We start from the raw sequence: 21014 nt of genomic DNA, 5'->3' as shown, positions 1-21014 counted from the left end.
CATTCCCAAGAAAGAATAAGATATGAACAACTGATGTGACTCTGAGTGTTTGGCTGCTTATATATCTTGTACATAATGCCTTTGTCTCCAGAAAAACCTTATCTGGCCAGTAGACCTTAGTTTGGGTTCATCTGATGAAGTTTTCCTTTAGGTATAAGTTTATAGACTCCTACGTGAGGTTTATGTCATTTGAGGACTAAGGCTCCATGGATAAGGCCCTGACTTGTTTTCCTTAAGACAAAAAGGCAGTTTTCTAGCCTAAAGAGGCTTGATGCAATGGCCAGATCCAGTTGCCATGACATTGACTTCCTGTTGTATACTCCTAGTCAGTTACATAGAGATAATTTGGAACAATTGGTTTTAGCAGTATGAAAACACATAAACTGCCTGTCTATATGTCATCTCATTTTGGTGAAAACTTGACAGTTTAGCAAAGGACCCACACTGCACAGAATATTGTTTTATAGGTAGTATTTGAGAGGAGCTTTAGTTTGCTTTCCTGGTAGGGAGCTAGTATTTTGTTTTTGTTGTTGTTGTTGTTGTTTTTCCACAGAAACCTATCCTTATAATTAGAGCAGCTTACATGGAAGAGCAACAAACTATCAATTCATTCATCAACTCATTTACTTAACAAACAGTATGGAGTATCTCTCTACCCTACAAGGCATCAAAGAAACAGAGATTAACAATGTACATTCCCTGTCCTTAAGAGGTTTCACTCCAGTAGAGGAATGAGTCAATGATCTAGAAATCACAATACGCTTTGATTAGTGCCATGAGGGAACTACCTAGTGCCAGGAGGGACAAGGGCTCAGAAGATGGGCAAGCTCAGCCTGAAATGAGGTGTCAAGAAAGGTTTCTCCGAGAAGGGGCCTTGGAATGGATTCACTGAGCAGACAGGTGGTAAAGGTCATCATGAGCACAATGAACAACATGTACAAAGGCATGTAGATTTGAGAACACAGTGCATGGGACAAACTACATAGAGCTGTGTTCATTTGGAGGGAAAAATAATGGGAAAATGGTGGCAGACATTCAACAACATGTAACGCTGGTTTGTTGGACAACTATTACAGGCGAAGGCCATCCTAAGTAACTCCAGCTTACAGCTATGGAAATGGGAAAAACACAAAAATACTCATTTCAGATCATAGCATCTGCTGGAAAATGTAGTAGTAGCTGGCCAAGCCTAGCATCCAAAGCATTTCTCCTCGAGCCAAAAAAAAAAAAGAAAAAAAAGAAAGGAACATATGTGTGACTTGAGAGGTTACAATGAAAACATTGCAATACCTAGTTCTGGATAAATTCAAACCACCAGAAAGTGGCTACCCCAAAGAGTATGAACACTGAACATAAAACGATAGCACACACTGCACGCAGGACAGGCTTCTGTGAAACCTGCACGCAGCCTCCCAGGCCCTAGGAAGTCACAGTCTCTGCCATTAGGTCTTTGTGTTTCTCACATAAATCATAAAGCCAAACCTGATCACGATATTTATAGCCTGAAGCTTTCAAACTCCAAGTTGAAATTTCCCCTGGTTTCTTAGACAACTGTTCTTACCTTTGTAGAGGGTTAGCCAGTAAACAAATGTGTTTTGGAGCCACCTCAACGCATAGACCGACCAATGAAGAAGGATACATTTAATAACAAGGTATGATTTCTCATGGTCCTCCAATCAAGGAAGTAGTGCCTTCAGAAATGAAAAAAGACAGACACATTATAACTTGAAATATATCGCTGCTACATTGTTATAAGCGGAACCATAAATGGTAGAGGTCAAGAGTCTGAATTGCAGGATGGGTTGAAAAAGTGTGGGAAGTTGAGCATCGTTTAAAATTCCTGGGATCAAATCCTGGTTCTATCACCTGTGAGCTCTTCAGCAAGATCCCTAGCTGCTCTCTGCCTCAGTTCCTCAACCTGTAAAATGGGATAATAGTAGTATCGGCCTCATAAGATTGTTATGAGGATTAAAGGAGATAATATGTCTACAACAGTGGATCTAAATTCAAATCTAAAGAGAGTAAACCACTTCATTACCCCTCTTTGACTTTTGCTGCCCTTGGATTTCTGGTGGATTTTTGCAACACTGACCTTTGCATTTGTATCCTTATTTTTTCCTTGATTTTCTTATTCTTTCTGCACTTGTGTAATTTTAATTTAAATCCAGAGACATCCATCTCTTTATATATAGTATCACCTTATTGCCAGATAAGGAGACTAGCCCCTTGAAAAAATCAAGAGACTGGGCTCTAATCTTAGCCTTTTCACTTAATGGTTGTACAAATTTTGGAAAGTTGCTTCACTCTGTGTGCTTCAGTTTCCACACCTATAAAACTTAGATTATCTTTGTGGCTCCTTCTAGCACTAAAATATAATGATCTTGTAGTTTATTTCTATTTTTACCAAAGTCATTGATAAAAATGTAATCTCACTCAATCACCTCATACAGACTTTCCTCCAAACTGTTGTCTTTTGGTATATTGAACTTTTTCATCCAATTCCTATCATTTTCCCATTTTCACAACAATCCAAGTACTGTCACCAATACCTTGTTGAAGTCATGGTCCATGGCTACAACTCCTGCATAAATAGTTCAATTAATGTTCAAAGATTCTGGTGAAATTTATTCTTAGTTGAACCCATGCTGATTTCTAGTAGTTGTCTCATTCATTTCTAAGTGCTTGTGCACTCTTTATTGGAAAGTCTATTTTAGCAAATTACCAAAATATACCATGGTTATTGATTTATAATTATTCTTGATTTATAGCTCCTGAAGGTGCCCTTACTCCTTTCCTCTCTAACAATCTTACCATTATTGATTTCTCAGAGATTTTTACTGATTACACAAACTAATCTGTGATTTCCTCCAAAACTCAGAGCTAGAGGCAAACAATGGATTAAGGGCTTTTCTTTCAGTCTTCCCTCCTACCTGGGTGTGAGAGAACTTTTTCAAATATTTGGATCACCATTTCCAGGTTAGGGAATATTCTCACTAGGGAGAATCAGGAAGCAAGAAGGACTGGGTGGTGTATTTCTTGTACTCACCAGGAACCAACTCCCCCAACCAGCGATTCTCTCTCTTCACACCACATCTTCTCCTGGAATATAATTTAAAAACCGTAAGGACAACAAAACTCACTTAGCTCCATTTTCACATTGTTCTTGAGCCTCCCTAATTCTCACATGTTCATGCCAATCTTTTATGTCAACCACAGGGTTGCCCAAGGACCCAACAAACCTATAGCACTCATCCCTGGTACTCATTCTTGCCACACTTGAATGCCCCCACGCAGCCTAGAAACACAGTGCGTTCTTTGGGATCTTGTCTTTTCTGTCTTATTGAGACCATTACATATTTTCCGAGTTATTTTTTAATAAATAAGCTCTATACCTTTTCAGAGTTTCAAACCATGAGAAGTATTTCTCTACTTTTCAAACTTCTCTTCCTAAAGCATATATAGCTAGATCTTGTTTTTCCTTCCTCCACTCCTACTAATACTAGAATTGGGTAGCTTTCTTCCAAAAGCTTACATTATTTCCCCATCCTAAAATGGTTCTTCTTTTATTTTTAAAATGATGTCCAATGTAGGAGTCCCCCTATTTCTTCACGCTTTCAAAGAGGAAACCATATGGCCAGTAAAGCAAGTTAGGAATGTTTCAGATGCCCAGTTCTGAGGCAAATGAGACAGGAAACATCCAGCTGACAATTACTTGAATATCCCCCAATCCTAGTTTTAAGTTTTAGGTTAAAAAGAAAGCTCTTAATAGCAATTAGGTGAGCCATGATGTAAATCACAATATTGCTTCAGTTCCTGCCACTCACTCTTTCTACTTGGGTCTCTTTCTGTACTTCACACCTCAGATTCATAATCACACAGAAGAGGGCCGACAGCAGGTTACGGGAGGAGAGCCACGGTCCTGAAGGTCAAAAGACCTAGTTCTAAATCTTGATTTTGCCCCTACCTGCCAACCGTATGATTATGAACAAGTTTCTTCATCTAGCAGAACTCAGATTCTGTGTCTCTAAAGTGGAGATAATAATAGCCATCAAAAAAAGCCAGGTGTGACTATCAAAGGAGAAAATATACCTATAAATACCTGGTACAATAGTAACTGGTTTTACAACAGCATAAATGCATTTTGAAAACGCACAAACCAAACCACAAACTTTATTCTTCTTTAGAATTCAGGTTGGGGTGGGCAACGGAGGGAAAGGAAGGAAGATTTATAATTCACTGATTTGTGTGGCTTTTGCTTTTTACATTAAGATTTTTACTCTTACAATCGAAGGAAACTAATTTTAAAATGAACAGTTCACCAGGCTAAGAGTATTTCACCACTCTGTTCTATCATTCATTCCCATTACACGTGTTTCTAACATAACTCTGAATGGCGTAACTTTGGCTGTATGATTGCTCCATGCTATTTAATACAGGTGATACAACTGAAATTATACTTCCTTCTTAGTGCTCCATTCTCATGTTTCAGCTCATTACACACACACACACACACACACACACACACACACACACACACACAGAGAGATAACTATCCTTAAAAGGATGGTAAGAGCTGCAGTTTTATTCTAACCCACTACCCTTCCAAACATGGTCCAGCTCATGGTACCCCTTCTTGAGAATCTTTCCCATATTGCCATTATTCTGCACCTCGTTCATTCCCTTGTCCAGTCCACCTTGTTTGTAAATTGTTCTCAGATATCCTGGAGCTGTGGACATGAAGCCACAGGACCCTATCAGTCAAAAGACAAGCACGTTTTTCTAAAGCAGCTTCTCACTACTCATACTCCTCCGGGAGAAGAAAGTTTTGGCAGGTTAGGACCCTTTCACTGTACTTCCTAGCTGCCTGAAAGCTGCGTCTTTCAGGTCCTTGCATTTTCTGCCTCCCTGACGGGTTCAGGTCCTGCTGAATAGAATTTTAAGATTAGAAAACTGTAACATTCAAAAGAGATGGCATCTCCAGTACTACCCAGAAACTCCATAATCAAGCTTAGCCTTTGCACAGACCAGTCTTATCACCAGTCCGCCAAGTGGTACTTACCTCCAGAAGAAGCCAGGTACTCAGTACAGAAGTAATGACAGGGCCGTCTCAATCAGGCTGAGTAAACAAGCAACACTTCCATGTTCAAATGAATCAGTAGAGGCAGTTTTGTTCACGGTTTATACTCCTGAGAAAAGAATAAATGGGATGCTAGCATCATTCACCCATCCACCCATCCACGCACCTCTACTCCCCCAAATTCATACATATTCAAAATATATATATATATATACACCAAAGCAAGAAAGATATGGGTCCTAAATTTGCATTATATTGCATGCTAAATGCCAGATTTTCTTGCTCTTCTATCTGTAGTGAAGCGAGAGGTATCAGGATTGGAAAAGATATAGAAACCATTTTTGATAGCTCTGGGCTACATCAAGTGTTGGTTTTACAGCAGGCCAGATCTCCAAGAACATGCTGTGTGGCTGTGTATGAACTTGGCTGTTGGTTTCTGTTGCCAGATGAAATGATGATTAATCAGGACTCAGATGTCACTTGTTTTATGTTACTCGTGCTCTTTGCTAACAGCTGCCTATTTCAAGCTGTGCTTCCTACATGTCAAATATAAACCTGAAACCACAATTTCCAGAAGGAACATTTCAAAGTACTCACAGAGGATGTTGGAAAATTCAGTGTTGTTTCTGATTAAAGGCTACTTCATATATTATATAACTTAACTAGTCAGGATGGAGATAGAAATATTCAGAAAAATGTGACGTAGCCAGGAAAAATAAAAACAAACTAATGATCAGATTTACATATAATCTGTCTATATATTTTAAATATATATTTATGCAAATATTCTGTGCATAAAATGCTTCTTGATAAGCTAGTGTCACTTCCTTTTATTTTGTAATAAAGAAAAACAGTGGAACATTTTCTGTTATTGACATGTCAATTATAAGAAATTTAAATTCTGTATTCTGAATATGCTTTAAACATTTTAAAGTACATAGTTCTTTTTTTGACAGGGTCTTCAATACTTCCTTATTTGCTTTTGAATCAAAAATACTGTAAGAATAGTATCTATATGCTTTCTTTTCCCATAGTGCAAACAGAAACAGAATTTTTTTGAAGGCAGAGAAAATGTTGGTCAAACTCTTGTGAAGTTCAGAAAAGTGCATGCCAAATATTTGGGGTTGACTAAAAAGAATTGATTTTTTTTGGCTTAACCTAGATAATAAATGTCTAATTTGGACTGTCCATGTGGCATACAGTTCCCAAATTAAACTCTTTCAGAGACTGCCATTTCTAGCAAAAGAGGGGGAAGTGAGAATTAGACAACACCCAGGCTCTTTCTATACAACTCCAGCCAAGTTGTCTAAAAACTGAATTTGGCCAAATCACTGTAGTTCATTGTATGACTGAGTTATAAGAGGCCCCCAGAAACTTAAGGCCTCCCCATTGAGAACACCTGAATAGGACTGATCCTAGTCCAGGGTCTAGCAGAAAGTCTAGGAGAAAGAGAGGAGGACTCTTTCTACTTCCTCTTTGTCTTTTCCCAACACATGAATTACCAGGGAGCTTGGAACCAGCTCCCTAATACTAAAAATAATGTACGCAGGGAAGCTTTTGGCAAAGCGTCAAGAAAAGCTGAATGATACAGAGGTGAAAAGGGAGCTGGATAAAGGCCTGGAATCATTCATTTTCCACGTGCACTCATTTACTTCTGGGTTTCTAAAAATGGTACTTTCCCGGTCTCCCTCCCCCAGGTGGCAAACCTGCTGAGGCTCTTCCAGATCCCGCAGATAAGCTACGCGTCCACCAGTGCCAAACTCAGCGACAAGTCGCGCTATGATTACTTTGCCAGGACCGTGCCCCCCGACTTCTACCAGGCCAAAGCCATGGCCGAAATCTTACGTTTCTTCAACTGGACCTATGTGTCTACGGTGGCCTCCGAGGGTGACTACGGAGAGACGGGGATCGAGGCCTTCGAGCAGGAAGCCCGCATGCGCAACATCTGCATCGCCACATCAGAGAAGGTGGGGCGCTCCAACATCCGCAAGTCCTATGACAGCGTGATCCGCGAGCTGCTGCAGAAGCCCAACGCGCGCGTCGTGGTCCTCTTCATGCGCAGCGACGACTCACGCGAGCTCATCGCCGCCGCCAGCCGCGCCAACACCTCCTTCACCTGGGTGGCCAGCGATGGCTGGGGCGCGCAGGAAAGCATCGTCAAGGGCAGCGAGCACGTGGCCTACGGCGCCATCACCCTGGAGCTGGCCTCGCAGCCTGTGCGCCAGTTCGACCGCTACTTCCAGAGCCTCAACCCCTACAACAACCACCGCAACCCCTGGTTCCGGGACTTCTGGGAGCAGAAGTTCCAGTGCAGCCTCCAAACCAAGCGCAACCACCGGCGTCCTTGCGACAAGCACCTGGCCATCGATAACAGCAACTACGAGCAAGAATCCAAGATCATGTTTGTGGTGAATGCGGTCTACGCCATGGCCCACGCCCTGCACAAAATGCAGCGCACCCTCTGTCCCAACACCACCAAGCTTTGCGACGCCATGAAGATCCTGGATGGGAAGAAGTTGTACAAGGATTACCTGCTGAAAATCAACTTCACAGGTAAGCGAGGAGCCTTTCATCATCTTCCATGGTGCAAACAGTGGCATCCAAGATAAATCAAATACCTCTGCCCCCGACCCAGAAATTTGTGTTTCGGATTCAAACTGTGAAATATGCCAAGATGCAATATGATGGCTTTTTCATGTTCTTACTTATTTTTGAGTGAATATCTTGTCTGGTGCACCACATAAAATTAAAAGGCCCCCTAGGCTGGGCTGATCTGTGGTAGCTGCCTCCATGTGGGCTATGCTCCATTTGCTGTCTTTCTTGTTATTAGCTGTAGGATATGACACATGTGATATGGGCATTTAATCTTCTTTAGCAGAACTGGCAACTCTCTAAGGACCCTGAACTTTCAAGCTTTCCTTCTGGGTGATTTGAGCAAAAGAGTCTCATAACTTTCCCAGTGGGTGAGAGAAAAGAGTCACTGTTTTCCCAGAGCCTAATTAGGGAGGGAAAGGGAAAGATACTCAGACCATGGTGATTTCCAGGCATTTGGGTTTATTTTTTTCTGCTGTACAGAAACATTTCCATGTCAGCATTAACAGCTGTGGATTTTCTCAAATTATGTTAGGAGATGAAACTCTCTGGGAGCTTGAATATAAGCAAATTGAAGACTGACAGAAGTCATTCTGATACAGAGGTGAACAGCCAAAGGTGTATGCAAAGTGGCTTTTACTGCTTCATTTATTTATAAATATGCTCTAAATATTTCTAAATATAGTGCTGCATTTCAATGCACTACTAACAGATAAAAAGCATGAAATCTTTAGAACTGCATTCTCTTCTTAGGTGCATGTGATATCAGCCCATTAAGGTACTGGTTCTGGGGATTTTAGCTTAATTCCAAATCATAAAATGGTACGTAACATTATCAGGCACAAAAGATTTTGATGCCAAATATAGTGCAATGATACAATGCTCTCATTTGCCTAAGTTGCTCATAATCTTTCATGCCACTGGGGCATCATTCTAGTCTGCAAATTCTGTTTCAATTGATTTATCATCCAAGACATGAAAGTTTGTACGCTCAAATCATACTATACTTGGAGCAAGTGGCAGTTCTCACATCTCCCTTGTAGATAAATACTCAGAAGTCAAATGGCCTGAAAAAATCACTGGTAGTACTGAGAGAAGACCCCATGACAATTGGCTCCTATTCTAGAACTCTAACCCTTAAACTAGCCTTGAAAACAAGCACAAAAATTAGCAGCCTGCATTTCTGCACATCTTTTATGCTACCCAGAAAGAGCCAAAAGTAGTGGAAATCAATTGTCAGTATCTCCTATTTATCTAATGGATACCATCTCTTACCATGAGAATAACCACTGTAAATGGTAAAGATTAAAACTTTACTGTGCCCTGTACTACCACAGGTGTATAATATATAGGAATATATATATATATTTTTTTTTTTCAGGATTTATCTCAAAATCCCAGATCAGTTCCCACTGACAGCTCCAGAATATAAGACTGGACCAAAGAGTCAGTAAAAAAGAATATCTTTTATCTAAATATTCATGAACTCTCAGGTATCTATAAATAGCACCTACAATACACTTAATTCTTTTTTTGATTGTTGATTTACAATGTTGTGTTAATTTCTAGTGTACAGCATAGTGGCTGAGTTTTATATATATACAGTAGGACCCTGTTGTTTATCTATTTTATATATAGTACTTACTATCTGCAAATCCCAAACTCCCAATTTATCCCTCCTCATCTCTTTCCTCCCCTACACCCCAGTAACCATAAGTTTGTTTTCTATGTCTGTCTGTTTTGTAAATAAGTTCATTTGTGTCATTTTTTTAAGATTCCACATAGAAGTGATATCATACGTACTTTTCTTTCTCTTTCTGGCTTACTTCACTTAGAATGACAATCTCCAGGTCCATCCATGTTGTTCTAAATGGCATTATTTCATTCTTTTTTATGGCTAAGTAGTATTCCATTGTATAAATATACCACAGCTTCTTTATCCAGTCATCTGTTGATAGACATTTAGGTTGCTTCCATGTCTTGGCTGTTGTACATAGTACAATGCACTTAATTATTAAAGATGAATAGGATAAGTATCCTCATTCAGACATTTGGAGTAACTAATCATTGATCTTTATTCACCACAAGTGTTAATTAACCCTGTTATTCTAGTTTATTCCTTACTGTTTAGTATGCAAGTATACAATATATCCACTCATCAATAGCTAATATAAAGAAAAGTTCAGAGAACCCTTGTGAGGTATTTTTTGTAAGCAAAATATTTTCTTTCATTTCACTGACTGAGTCTTAAGTAGCAAAGAAGAGTGAAGAAGTAAGGCCACTATTTGGATAAGTAAGACAACAGTATCTTCTTTTCATCTACCTTGTTCAATTACTGACTTTGATTCTGCAATTTAGCTTGGCTGTGCAGACCTGACCACAAAGTGCTATTTTTGCCTTCTCAATTTGCTCAACATTACCAGTCATTCTCCACCTCTGAAGAGAATAGAAGGGTGAAAAACAGATTCAAACTACAGAAAAGAGGGAGTTTAGATCAGCCACCAGGTGAATATGCATAGGAGTGGGAACTGGACAAGACAATGCCTGACTATGGAAGGATGCCGAGTTGCTAAATTAGCTAACTATGTACATTAAAAAAATAAGACTCACTCAGTTAGCTCTTGAAAAGCAGGTTTGTTTTACCTTTTTTTTTTTTCTGGAATAGTATCTCTGGTTTTCTATCTTGAATATTGAGGCCATGGACTAGGCCCAATAGTGAACGCTTAGCAAAAGGTACACAATCTTTGCTCCAATGGATCTAAAAAGTCCTCTTCTAACCATCTGTCTGTATTCAGCGTATTTACTCCAGGATTCTTCTGGCAAAGAGTTTTAGCCAGTTTCCTTTGAGCTCAAGTTCTTGCAGGACGGCAGAGCTAAGCCTCCCAAGAGCACTCCTCCGTTCCCTGGTACAGTTCTACTATCTAGTTCTAGCATTGGCCAACGTTAATGTTCCTTGCAGTTAACCCAATTTGAATATTCCTCTAGCAAAAGAGATATTGCAGAATTATTAAAGATTAATAGTTAAAGATTCTTCTAAGTAACGAACTCTCCTGCCATAAGATCACTTATCACGACTACCTACCTCTCTAGACTCCTGCCATACAACCAGCATTCACCCTTCCTTCCATTAAGACGACTTGTGTTAACCACGCACATCATGCCTTTATTTTGGCCTTTGTGCCCTCTGTATATGCTGTTTCCTCCACCTAGTACAGTCTCATCCCACCCCCTTCTGCCCTATCCAGCACCTTCACTTGTTCCATCTCCACTGCTACTATCCTGGTCCAAGCTTGCACTTCTGTAATAGCCTCCTAGTTGATTTACTCTTGCCCACCTCCAACCCAGCCTCCAAGCCATTCTCTGAACAACAGCTAGGAAACGGAAGTCAGACCATGTCATGCCGCTGTGCATAACCTCTGAGGGAGTTCACCCATGTCACTCACAAAGTCCTTACAGTGTCCCTCAGGGTCCTACCTGATCCACCCCCTGCATCCCTTGCTGCTCTCTTTCTTGCTCATTTCACTCCTGCAACCCTTGTTTCCCAACTTAGGGCTTTCTCACCACCAGCTCTCTCTTCCTGTAATGCCCTGTCCCCAGCCATCCCTATAGCTGATAAATTCCCTTACTTCCATCAAGCTTTACTTAACTGTTAGTTTCTTATTGAGGCCTACCTGGCAATCCTTCTTCAGATGGCAGTGCACGGCCCCCGACCCTCACCACAGGTGCCCCTATTTCCCCTTAATCTGCTCTACTTTTTTTAACACCCTGATTTTTTTCTCTTTCTCTCATACCACGTCATTTAATATTTTCATGCTCATTCTTTATTGCTGGATCTCCACACTTGAATCTAAACTCCATGAAAACAGAAATTATCATCAGTTCTATTCATTGATGTAGCCCAAGCATAATAGGCGCTCAGTAAATATTTGCTGGTTATGAACAGCACGTAACACCCAAACTCCTATTTCTTTCTCTATCTCTGTTATCAGATTGTGCCCTTTTTCAAGACAGAGAACATATGTTTCATCTCTGATCTCAAATACCCAATACATTTTCTGGTACAAAGTGGGCATTATATGAACATTTACTGAAGGAAGATGGAATGAGAAAAAAACAGAAGATCTATAATATGATTCTTTTCATGAAAATGCAATGCATGTATTTTGTTCATTAAGAAAAGAGTTTCAAGAAGGGAAAGTATATGACTTGCAGAATGGCTTGCTTTTTTTTTTTTTTTTTAACCTAAGCGCTAACTGTTAGTTATGTCCTATCATTGTATTTGAGACAAACTGAAATCAACTTAGCATTAGCGTTGGATCTCTTAGTCATCACTGTCTTCTAGACGAAGCCCCCAAACTGAAAGGAATTTGCCCAAGATCATCCTCTGGTTAGTGGCAGGGCCCAAGACTGAAATCCAGGTCACCAAATCCAGTGCTGCTTTTAATAGATACAACGGTATTTTGGGAAGTTGAGGACTTTGGTCCACTTAACACAGTTCCTGAAACACACTATTAATGGAAGCTTTACTAAGGGAATGAAAGACTATCAATAAGTAAGTTTGAAGTATGTTTCTCCTGGTGCTCCTTCTTATGATCCCTTTAATACACCTGGACCACTTTCTCCATTACTTGATTCATAAAACCCAAATTTTGGAAGCTGAGTCTTAGAATCTAAACGTGAGGATATTTAAAAAAAAAAAAAAAAGCTTCAGAGCACTTTTTATTAGTAGAATTGTCCTATCTGAAAGAACCACGTCATCCAGAATTCTAAAGTAAACATTTAAATGAGAATTATATCTGTTGGCATGTGACTTTTCAAAATGATTTTGAATAAAATTCCATGTGCTCATCATGTAAAAGGAAAGCTTAAACCACCCAAGACAGTTAAAAACAGAAAGGGCTATTAAACACGGAAAGAAAGGCAGTATGACTGTCATTTCGCGCGTTCACAGTACAGTACCATCGTTCCCACTTTTTATTCTGAGACGAGTTCCAGGAAATGGAATAGACTAAAATCACAGAGTTACAAAAGTCCCCCTCAAAGATGAACTTGCTTCTACTCCTCACTCGACAGAGTGGAGCTTCAGGATGTCAGCATTATGATCTTCACTTACTGAAGTACATGAAAGTCAACTCAGCTGTCAGGGTGGCGTGGTAGCCAGAGTACACCCAATTCAAAAGAAAAAAGAAAGAGCTCCCACTTACCAAACATACTGCAGAGGTGCTCCAAGACATATCCAGCGTCCAGTAAGCGTTCTCTTGGGAATAACACTCACCATGTTCCTTTGTGTGAGTTACAGAACTGGGCTAAAATGTTTGAGAATGGAAAAACTGAGAATTCTACACAATAGGAAATTTATCCAAGATCACATAATAAATAGGTGACAGAGCAAACCCCCAAGGTCCTGATTTAGTCACTGATTCCACAGATAGTTTTAGACTTTCTGCTAGGACCTGGGGACCCAACAGTAAACAAGACAGATGTGGCCCGTGCTTCATGGAGCTGACATCAGTTACTAGTTACCAGAACAGCCTCAAAGTATAGAAGCAGTATTATTGGGGCTGCAATCTCAGGGTCTTGCCCTCAGTTCTGTCTTCTATTTTGGTTTTGAGTTTGGTTTTGGATTGGAAAATCATTGTGTATCTTATGCCCAAAATAAATCTAAACTCACTGAACAGATCTTATTCCCAGGGCTTGAATTACAAACCAAGAGGACAGCTCCTTGTTACTACTGGTCCCAGTGGTCATAGTGGGGATGGATCATAGGACACACAGCCATGACAGATTTTTTTTTTATTCATTTGTTTGTTAGTTGCTTTTCTTTTTTCTTTATTTCCTTTTTTTTTTTTTTTTTTTTTTTTGGTGGCACACTTATCTCCTGGTACCCGCAAATAGACAGTCTACTGAGATCAGAGACCTAGAGCCTCATGGAGATGCTCTGGCTTTGTTCTTATGTTTACAATTCTCCACACATGAAAGAGGGGCACAGGCAGAAAATGGGCATTCCAGCCTCGCTGCCCCATTCACCTCGGCATCTGACTCATCCAGTAGGTACAAAGTTCGCCCCTGGTTGGAACTGTAATCACAGAGCCTGGGCTGGGAAGGGCAGATTTTCTGGGACACTGCACTCTAAGGAATATGTTTGAGCTGGCCCTAACCCAGCAAGGCTCTCCTCTTGAAAAGTACAGGGCCATCCAAGGCACAGCGAGGAAGCCAAAATGGTAATGGCCACATCTTTAGATGAATGGGCTCTGAAGTCCCTGAAAGAGCAAAGTGCTCTTGATCTCGCTTCCTCCCCCGGAACATTTGTAGTTCCCACAAAAGCACAGAAACTTGTTCCAGCTCTGCTGATCAAAAGCATCTGCAAAACGTAAAGATAAATATCCTGGACTTTTTCCCCCCTTTTCTCTCTGGTCTGCTTCCTGGGGTCACGAAAATAAGATCTAAACCCCCAAAGGACACCACTCTTGTGGTCACTTATTTGTTTATGCGCCGTGCGTCCGTGCTCTGGTATCCTCGAAGCTTGAGAAATGATTCTCATTTTCAGGTCACACTGCAGAGAACAGGAGCCTCTAGAAAACCTAATTTTCCACTTTGGCCTGAGCTTTCTACTGCTGCTGCTGGTTATTATTATCATATAGTTGTCATTATTACTATTATAATTCTTTTATCATGTTTAATTTATCTTGATCCATTTTTAAGAGCCGTCCTGTCCATGACGTGGGAAAACGTAATCATCCCCAAGAAAGTATGAAAAAAATTGATTCGACCACCTTGCTGATTGGAAAAAAAGTACAGTTAATATGCTATTTCCTCTGTTTCCAGACTTTTGGACACTGTCATATATTTACAAGAACATCACCAGTAAAGCTGTCTGAAGACTGATGAAAATATTCAAAGCACTTAAATATACATATAACTGAAATATAGTTTAAAAATAAGTTTAGCCTCCATTCCTGACCTTTGGGATACCCGGTGTCATCCCACAATAGCCTAGTCTTCTAAAGGTTTCTAACCTCTGGAAATATGATCACAGTTGAGTTGAAAACACGTTTTTCCACTTCCCTGTACACTTGTGCCACTACTCACTCTCCACAGAACACTCGAAAACCAACCTAGAGAAAGGAAGTATTTTCAATGGGTTCAGAAAAAAATTCCTGACCAGGCTGACAAACGTATACTGAAATGGAAGACTTTTCTCTAAAAGGTTTTAAAAGATTAGATTGTCACCTAATGGAGCAGCAGATTATGGGAAGTCCTCCAGAGCTGGGTTTCGGAAACCTTCCTAGGAACCTAGCAAAATTCTCATAATACCTGAGCAGTGAGTCCAGGTTCTGAAGATGAAGGAAGCTGATGTAAGACCCTGAGGCACAGGCACTGAGGAGGATGGCTGAGGAACTCAATGGCTGGTCACGATTCCAACCTCCCTCTTACTTTAAACATTTAACAAGAGCCCACAGTATTTTTAGTCACCACGTGGGACATCACCAGGAAAGGTTACAATGCCATTCTTCACATTTTCCCCCCAAACCCTTAGCACTGTACCTGAGGTAACGCACGCACTGCATCTGGCTGTTTGATTCCAAAACTAAGACGTAATGGATTCATTCCACTGTCTAAGGTGAATTAGAATTTGATAAGGTGGTGGAATCCCCAGAAGTTATAGTACTAAATAACATTTCAGAAATATTTTATTTGAATCAGAAGATATTCAATATTATATTTATGAAATATATTCAAAAATTTAATTCCATCAAAAAACTATAAAAAATTTTGCTACCACGGAGTTGACCATATATTGAATTTGCAAAATAACATCTCAAATACAAATTTATGTTCATACACAAACTAAGCCACTGACCCAAGTAAGATTAGATGTTCTGAGACTGGTCAGTAATAATCTCTTATGATCCTTTGTATTTGTGTGCGATCAGTTGTAATGTCTCCTCTTTCATCTCTGATTTTTCATTCATTCATAGCATGGAGTTAGGCTCCTTCCAGGAGGAAACTGGGTGGTGGGCCTTTTTTGCCTGCTCCGTCTGTACTTAGCCCTGGAGTGGTAGCTGCAGCAAGTGCTCACACCTTTTAATAACTGCTTCTTTGTTTGCTGTATTCTGGCAGGTCTAGTTGACACAAGTCCTGTTGGCCTTCAAAGCAAGGTGTGTTGGGGCTCTTACTTTAGATGGGAATCTTAAAAGCTCCGTCTCTAGATGTTGGGTCCAAACCCTTCACTTTTCAGGGAGAAGCTGTGAGGTGTGGGGTCCCTTCTGTCCATATGGTGATGTGCTGGGAGATGACTGGATAAAGAAGTTGTGAGATATATAGACATGAAGTTGTGATACGTATACCAGCATTTGGTCTTTGGCATCTTAAGAGAGGGACAAGTAGACACAAAGGAGAGATCAACAGGGAGCAGGAGTTCAGAAAAGGCTTCCTAAAAGATGTAACACTGGACAAGACTAAGCTTTTGTTAGAGAGGAGAGGAAGAAGATTTTCTAGGTGAAGTCATCACTCCACACTGGCATGTTAATAACTTTTCAAATGTGTCATTTCTGTTTAACCTGCATGAAATTCAGAGCTCATTTGGAAACTAGAATTCAACAGCGTTGACCTGATTTTTTTAGATTAAATCTGAAATGTGCCTTTTCAGTCCCTTTCTAAAACAATGTATACATTTTTCCTAAATCATATCTTTTTTGGTCACTAACCTATATCGTCTTCACCCTGAACTTCAGCAAAAACCAACAAAGCTCTCATCTGAAGAAGGGATGAAAAGAAAAAGAAACCAGAATTTATGGTTGCTCCCTGCCTGACAATAGCCATTGTATATTTCATTCATCCATTCCCACAAAAATCCTGTCAGCTGAGTAAATATTTCCCCTACTTTAAAGATTTAAATGAGGCCCAAAGGAGTCGACTGACTTCCTCAAATTTGCAAAGCTAAGTAGCCTTCAAAGCCAACCTAAGGCTGTTTCCTAATCATGTGTTATTTTCCACTATTGCTGCCTGAGGAGAAAAGAGTAAGTTTGTACCTAGAAAAAGGGTGTGGTCCCCTTGTCACTGGGTTCAGCTTACTGTGTGCAGTTGCAGTAAGAATTAACAACTGCTCCAAAATGTTCGTTATCCGGAAAGGAATTTGTTAACTCCTTCATTAATTGCCATAATGGGGTCTTCAATAAAGAATGACTCATAGCAGAGGACTCAGATTATATACTTCACTTCTTCCTCTGAGAGCATCAAATTGCACTAGATCAATATTCGCAGTATCATACTGTAATTTCCGAGAATCAATAGTAAATTGCAAAAAAAAGTAATCAGGCTACAGGTCACTGTGTCTTAAATGCTGTTTAAGACTGCCTTTTTCTTCCCTGCCACCCCATTTTCCCCATTTTCTCATTCTAATTATAAACCTCCATGCTCACTCCAGAATTTCCATCCAAGGTCATAATAATTTTGTGGGCTGGTTTAATGTATTTGGATGTTCTTCTGGTTGTGTTCTTATTGCTGGGTAGTTGTGGTTGTTTGTTTTGTAGCACACATCACAAATTAGGTTTTCTTTCTAAAAAAATTTAAAATACTACTGGTACTTTCATAAATTAGAACTTTTTATTTTTAGGAGCTTTCTGTCCCAAAGTTTTGTTATAAACCATCCAATCAGCAATAATCAAGTGGTAGCCCTATACCAGCTTCTTGGGGTACTTAAAAAAAAATCTTCTCCGTCCCTAAAATATTATAATCCAATAAAACCTTAATCTTTGATTATCTCAATTTTAACAAAAGTAGAAAACAAAAAAAAAATTTATTATGTCTCAGTCATCAAAAATTAAGCTTTTGGATAGGATAATGGAGTTATTTATATCCTCTTCATTTTTATTCATTAAGAAGTCTGTGTCAATTCGAGAAATATTTTAAACCAAAAATATAAATAAAATGCTTCTAAAAGGAAAGCAAGATGCCTGCTTCCAGGGATGGGTCACTGCACTGCTCCTGCCTCCCGAAATTCTCCCTCTGAATTTATCCTATGGATAATCTCTCCTTTATTTAATTCCTTCCTTTTCAATGCAGAAATTTATTAAGTTCTTTTCTGTCTTTTGTCTTGCAAGAGTCTTTTGCTGCTGAATTAATCCAGTAGTTAAATAGGGGGAAAGAAAAGGAAAGTCTACTCTTTCATTTTTCTTCATAAATTATAATCTTACTTAAAATATTGTAGCAGTATTTAGGATACTGACAGACACTTTAATAAATGAAGAGTAGAGGTTATTATTTCTCATTTTACAGGTGAGAGAATGGAGGGTGAGAGAGGTGAAGTCACTCACCCAGGTCCAAGAGAAAGAATCCCTCCTGAATGAGAGTTCATGTCCTTTGCTCATTGTTCAGTGACACATCCCCTCAACTTCCAAGGGAACAGGCAGTATAATAAAGCAAGAAACAAGAGTGGCTGGAGGCAAAACCTCTGGTTATGTTCGCTGTTGGAGAGCCTTACGAGAATATCCACACTAATGAGAGCAAGAGACATGGAATCCACCAAGTTCACCTTCTAGACGTGCCACTGCATGGCTGTGTGGCTTGACGCAGATCCCAAAACCACTCCAGGACTCATCTGTTAACATTTTAGAAACACTACAGATATGTTAAATGCCAAAGAGAACTAGCAGACACGGTATTTTTGTCCTTGACCTTTCATATGACTAAGGTGTTCCTGTATCTGGGAGGACTACAACTTGGGGCTGTAGTCAAAGAGGATGGGAATCCACATTCCACTCACACTGAGGAGACTTCTTGAAGGAAGTGGGATCGGAAGTGGACGTGAAAGAACCAGGTCAATTTCATGTAGTCATTCAGATTTATTGCTGACCTTCCCTTCATCAGCCCCAACTCTAAATCCAATCAATTAAGCAATGAAACCTAGCAAAAGCCCTACCCTTGTGGAGCTTATGTTCCGTAAATAAGCTTGCAAATACACAGCATGTCACACAGAGAGAAATAAAGCAGGGAGGGGACTATGGAGTCCCAGGTGTGGGGGGAGGAGTTACTGTTTTATATAAGAGGGTCTGGGAAACCTTCTCGTAGCTAGCAGAGACCTGGAGACGAAGGAGCAAGGCATGGGGACATACGGGGCGAGCATTTCCAGGAAGAGACTAACAGAGCCTGAGGCGAGCGGCTGCTTGACATGTTAGAGGAGATAAAGAAGCCAGCATGGCTGCATGAAGCTCGCACGGAAGAGATAGAGGAGGTGAGGCTGGAGGGGTGGTGGGGTCAGATCCCAGAGGACCTCTTAAGGATTTTGGCTTTTACTCTGAGTTAGATTAGAAGCCAGCAGGAAGCTCTGGGAGAGAAGTGACCAGAAACAGAGCAAAGATTTAGAAGAGGGCACATTTTAAAATTATGGTTGCTTATCAGAAAAGCTAATAAAGAAACCTAAGGAGGCCTGTCAAGGTTGACATCCTAACACAAATCTTCTGTAAATTCTGAGGATTCTAAGACATTTTAATTTCACAAGAGTAAACCTTTTGTTAAAATCTCCAGGGTACTTCACTCGAACTAGAATCAATTCTATTGCACGTTACCAACACAGCACAGGTGAATTTACTTTTCATAGTTAAGTTGTGATTTTTCTACTCCAGCCTCAAAACTGGACCAAAGTACTTACCCAGATAACGATGTACATTGTCCATCCATACTTCCTACCATGTAACTGTCGATCATCTCTACAAAAACAAAAGAAAGCACAGAGTCATGTTTGCTAAGCTCTGAATATCATAGTGATTATAGGATACTCTTTCCTCTGTAAACCTGTCTGCCCCACAACACAAAGCCCCTACTCCAACTGTGTGACTTCAGGCAACCCTCACGTTGTCCTGGCCTCTTTTACTTCCTGTGCATAATAGTGACAGTAAGGTGGCCAACTTCAGTCCTTATAATATTTATTACTAATGCCAGCACCGTCATTAAATGTTATGGGCTTCATTGATCAAAGTATTAAGTCATTTCTGCAACAATTACTGAAGCATCTTTCTTATGTCAGACACCAGAAAGGGGACAGAGAGAAAAGATGTGACCACTACCCTTGAACAACCACTAACCGCGGGGGAGAGGCCAGCATACATCTTGGAACGCAGTATGAGGCAGGATGCAGCAGGGGCTGCGGCACAGGTGTTAGGGCAATAGAATCACTTGTTCAGTACTTTACATTTTAAAAATATACTTGTACATACAGTTTCTCATTTGATTTTTAAACCACTTACAGGCAATCTGCAAACAATCTGTACTTACTAAACACAGTTGAAGGTAATGCAAATTCCAACTGGGGATTAAGGAAAGGGCAGGAGTAGTTCAAGAAAGCCCTCTCAAGAGAAACTTGAAGAATAAGATATTTTAAAATTGGGTGAATATTTGCACATGTGTAATATGAAAGACTTTACAAATCCCCAAACAGCCACTGCCTCTCGCCCAAGGATGGAATCTCTTGCTCTCTGGTTCACGATGACCTTGACTTTTCCATTCTGGGGAAAACTACGTGTATTCTGGCCTATAATGGTTTACTCAGTCTCATCCCTTGTCAAAGGGTCAAGATACTAAAAACTTCTGCTCAATATTTCTCAAGAAAGAAAATATTGACACCCATCATCAACATTCAGGAATCTAGCAAACATAAATCTTGTTTTCAAGAGTAACACGGGTAAAAACTGAAATTTTAAAAATGACATTCTGCCAGAAATGTATAAGCACTTACTGGTTTTATTAGGAAGAAAAACACTGTTGAAACTACAATATGGAGTGTCATATTCTGGCTCTACGTCACTGAGAATGACAGGGCAATCTGGTTTGGTTCCTCCAAATTGGAAACTACTTCACATAATGTGTTGACTGAAAATATTCTCTCTGCCAGTTTGGAAATACCTTCTTTCTTGAAGCTGATCTTTGCTTAATGACTTTGGTAACCACAGAAGGTAACCCAAATTGAAGGTTAACTGCATGAATATTATGGAATCAGTGAAATACACTGAACAGAGAATCAGGGATGTGAGGTCTGCCCCAAGTTGTGACATTAACTAGCCCTGAGGCCTTGAACAAGTAATCCAAGCTCTCTGGTCCTCAGTTATGTCATATATCAAATAAAAGATTCCTTCTCGGAAAAAAACTTTCTCTTTTTAAGGAAAATTTTAATTAAAACACTAATCTCTCTCTCTCTCTCACACACACACACACGCTACATACAAATACACCTATTGGAATAAGTTCTCATCTTTTTTCACAGAATCACCAAAAAAAAGTTTCTTTATCTTTTAGTACCACTGGAACAATGGATCATTTTCCCCACTTAATCAAAATTTCATCTAGTCAA

General features: G+C 39.9%; 2 protein-coding genes and 1 long non-coding RNA gene across 3 annotated transcripts in view; 1 reads left to right on the top strand and 2 right to left on the bottom strand.

Moving 5' to 3' along the window:
* LOC105062372 (uncharacterized) overlaps positions 1 to 7055 on the bottom strand; it is a 375037-nt gene extending 367982 nt beyond the window's left edge. The window contains exons 1-4 of the long non-coding RNA XR_012508248.1: positions 6923 to 7055; positions 5060 to 5186; positions 3047 to 3099; positions 1562 to 1691 (exon numbers count right to left, since the gene is read on the bottom strand). This is a non-coding gene — a long non-coding RNA (uncharacterized LOC105062372). The remainder of the gene's footprint in view (positions 1 to 1561; positions 1692 to 3046; positions 3100 to 5059; positions 5187 to 6922) is intronic.
* The window catches only part of GRM3 (glutamate metabotropic receptor 3), a 206247-nt gene that overhangs the window by 131867 nt on the left and 53366 nt on the right, over positions 1 to 21014 (top strand). The window contains exon 3 of the mRNA XM_010946623.3: positions 6775 to 7630. Coding sequence (XP_010944925.1) covers positions 6775 to 7630 — 856 coding nt within the window. The remainder of the gene's footprint in view (positions 1 to 6774; positions 7631 to 21014) is intronic.
* ELAPOR2 (endosome-lysosome associated apoptosis and autophagy regulator family member 2) overlaps positions 19331 to 21014 on the bottom strand; it is a 290850-nt gene continuing 289166 nt past the window's right edge. The window contains exon 23 of the transcript XR_012508246.1: positions 19331 to 19377. The gene's annotated coding sequence lies outside the window, so the exon portion shown is untranslated. The remainder of the gene's footprint in view (positions 19378 to 21014) is intronic.

Source organism: Camelus bactrianus, chromosome 7 (assembly GCF_048773025.1).
Source record: "Camelus bactrianus isolate YW-2024 breed Bactrian camel chromosome 7, ASM4877302v1, whole genome shotgun sequence".
NCBI classification, from domain to species: Eukaryota; Metazoa; Chordata; class Mammalia; order Artiodactyla; family Camelidae; genus Camelus; species Camelus bactrianus.
This window is presented reverse-complemented; position numbering and strand designations above follow the sequence as displayed.